The following is a 1933-nucleotide window of genomic DNA, read 5'->3' on the forward strand; positions in this document are numbered from 1 at the left end:
AACCTACAGATAATAAACCTTTTCTCTTGCTGTAGAAATAAATCAAACGTCAGGACAAAGCCTCCTCTATTACCACGACACGCCTCCCTGGTGACAAGCAAAGGTTCTAATTCGTTGATGGCATTGATCAATCAACCAACAATGATGCTGATGGGGACAGTGTATCATTTGTTGACAAGCCTTGATGTTCTCCATTCAACAGAGGGCTTGTCAATGATGGAGCTGCTTCATATTTACCATCGATAATCACATAACAAACTCCCTGTCCACGAACAGGAGCAAATATAATAAAACGCATTTATAAAGCATCAGCCCTTATACTTGATAGCTGGTCAGTGGCGCTACACGCTATTGTTACCACTGTCAGTTAGGCGCCAGCAGGTTAACAGTCACATTGCTATCTCCCCACACCGTGTACCCATTCACTGCTAGGTGAACAGATGCTTAAGTCACTTGCCTAAGAAGACACCACATATAACCTACTTCATTGTGGGGCAGGATCAAAGCCCTAGAAACCCTCCCGAGTCAAGCTGTAAACACGCAAAGAAGACGAATGACATGTAGTAGTATGATATATATTCATCGACCTTCAAGCTGTGGATTAAACATATCTTCCCAGTATACATTAACGTTTGGCGTGATCTTGTGGTGATTACCTCCTTCTTTACTGAACTGTTACCCTGCAACATGTTTATACAAGTTGAGCCAAGTGATGATTCTAGGGACAATACCAGTGATCCTAAAGACAAAACCAATCAGAAGTCCAAGTTCACAGCTTCTCTCTTCCAGTATGTTCGAACAGTCCTTTGCTTAGGAGGAATGTTCTGTGGAGAAGGTAACAACACAAGAAGGTGGAAGAAGAAGGTTGCAATACTCATTTTCGTTGTATACCTAGTACACATTCCACTGTATTCTATCGCAATATACGATCGCTTCACGAAATCAGAACACACAACGAGACTCATTGGTTTTCTAATGATATGCGTAGCTGACATCTACCTCAGCTTTGCATGTTTGGTCAAAATGCCAAAAGACTTATTGAAGCTGGAACAGGTGTTCAACCTGTATAAGGAAAAGTACAAGTCGAATTTTGTTACCTCTAACAGATTAAAGAGGCTTAGAATAATGATTTCACTCACATTAGTAAATAGTGTGGTGTTTGGTCCAGTTCATATGTTCCTTTACAGACACAACAAGACTATTCTATGTGACGTGTATCCTTCGTGTAATCTCCCTGACAACTGGAAATACTTTGGATTCACTTTGAATGCTTTTTTCAACTTAACGGGACTAATGCAATGGCAAGGACACTTTCTCGTATGTGTGATTTTCACCACCTTTCTCCTGCAGGAATTCGAGGCTCTTGCTAAGAAGTTCAAGGATTTATCCATGTCCAGTGCTGAGAATATAGAAAAGGAATTCGAAGTTCTTGTTGAGCATCACGAATGCTTAGTGGATGTGTTGAATGAGACGAATGACTGCATGCGTCACTACAGCTTTGTTACAATATTTTTAGTTGTACCCACAAACTGTCTGTTTCTGTATGCTGCAATGTCTAAACCGTTGACAGAACCGGAACTGATTTTCTTGTGTTTTGGAATGGTGATGCAAGTTACATTTGTCGGCGTTAAAGTGTTCATTGAAGCGTTAGTCAATTCAAAGGTAAGGTTAAGCAATGCAAACATATACTCAAAACTAAAGAAACTGATCATAATATGAATTGTCATACACACATGCTCAAAACTACTCTTGAGTGCACTTGTGTTTCTTTTGAAGATAGATGGGCCTTTTTCAAGATTTGTTATGGATGTAAAGAGTATGTTTAAATTATGCCTATCAATTTGTTTATTTTCGTACTATTATCATTGCCAATTATAGACACACAACAGGTCGAATGAAAAAAAATGTTTTAACGTGTATTACGTTTGTGCCA

At 39.3% G+C, this 1933-nt stretch overlaps 1 protein-coding gene across 1 annotated transcript; it reads left to right on the forward strand.

Moving 5' to 3' along the window:
• Positions 1 to 687: 687 nt before the first annotated feature.
• Positions 688 to 1719, forward strand: LOC139454934 (uncharacterized). Its single transcript, XM_071236532.1, has one exon. It carries the CDS (start codon positions 688 to 690, stop codon positions 1717 to 1719), a length of 1032 nt encoding a protein of 343 aa, XP_071092633.1.
• Positions 1720 to 1933: the final 214 nt, after the last annotated feature.

Source organism: Haliotis cracherodii, unplaced genomic scaffold, assembly GCF_022045235.1.
Source record: "Haliotis cracherodii isolate W230 unplaced genomic scaffold, xgHalCrac1.p SCAF_11, whole genome shotgun sequence".
Classification (NCBI taxonomy): domain Eukaryota; kingdom Metazoa; phylum Mollusca; class Gastropoda; order Lepetellida; family Haliotidae; genus Haliotis; species Haliotis cracherodii.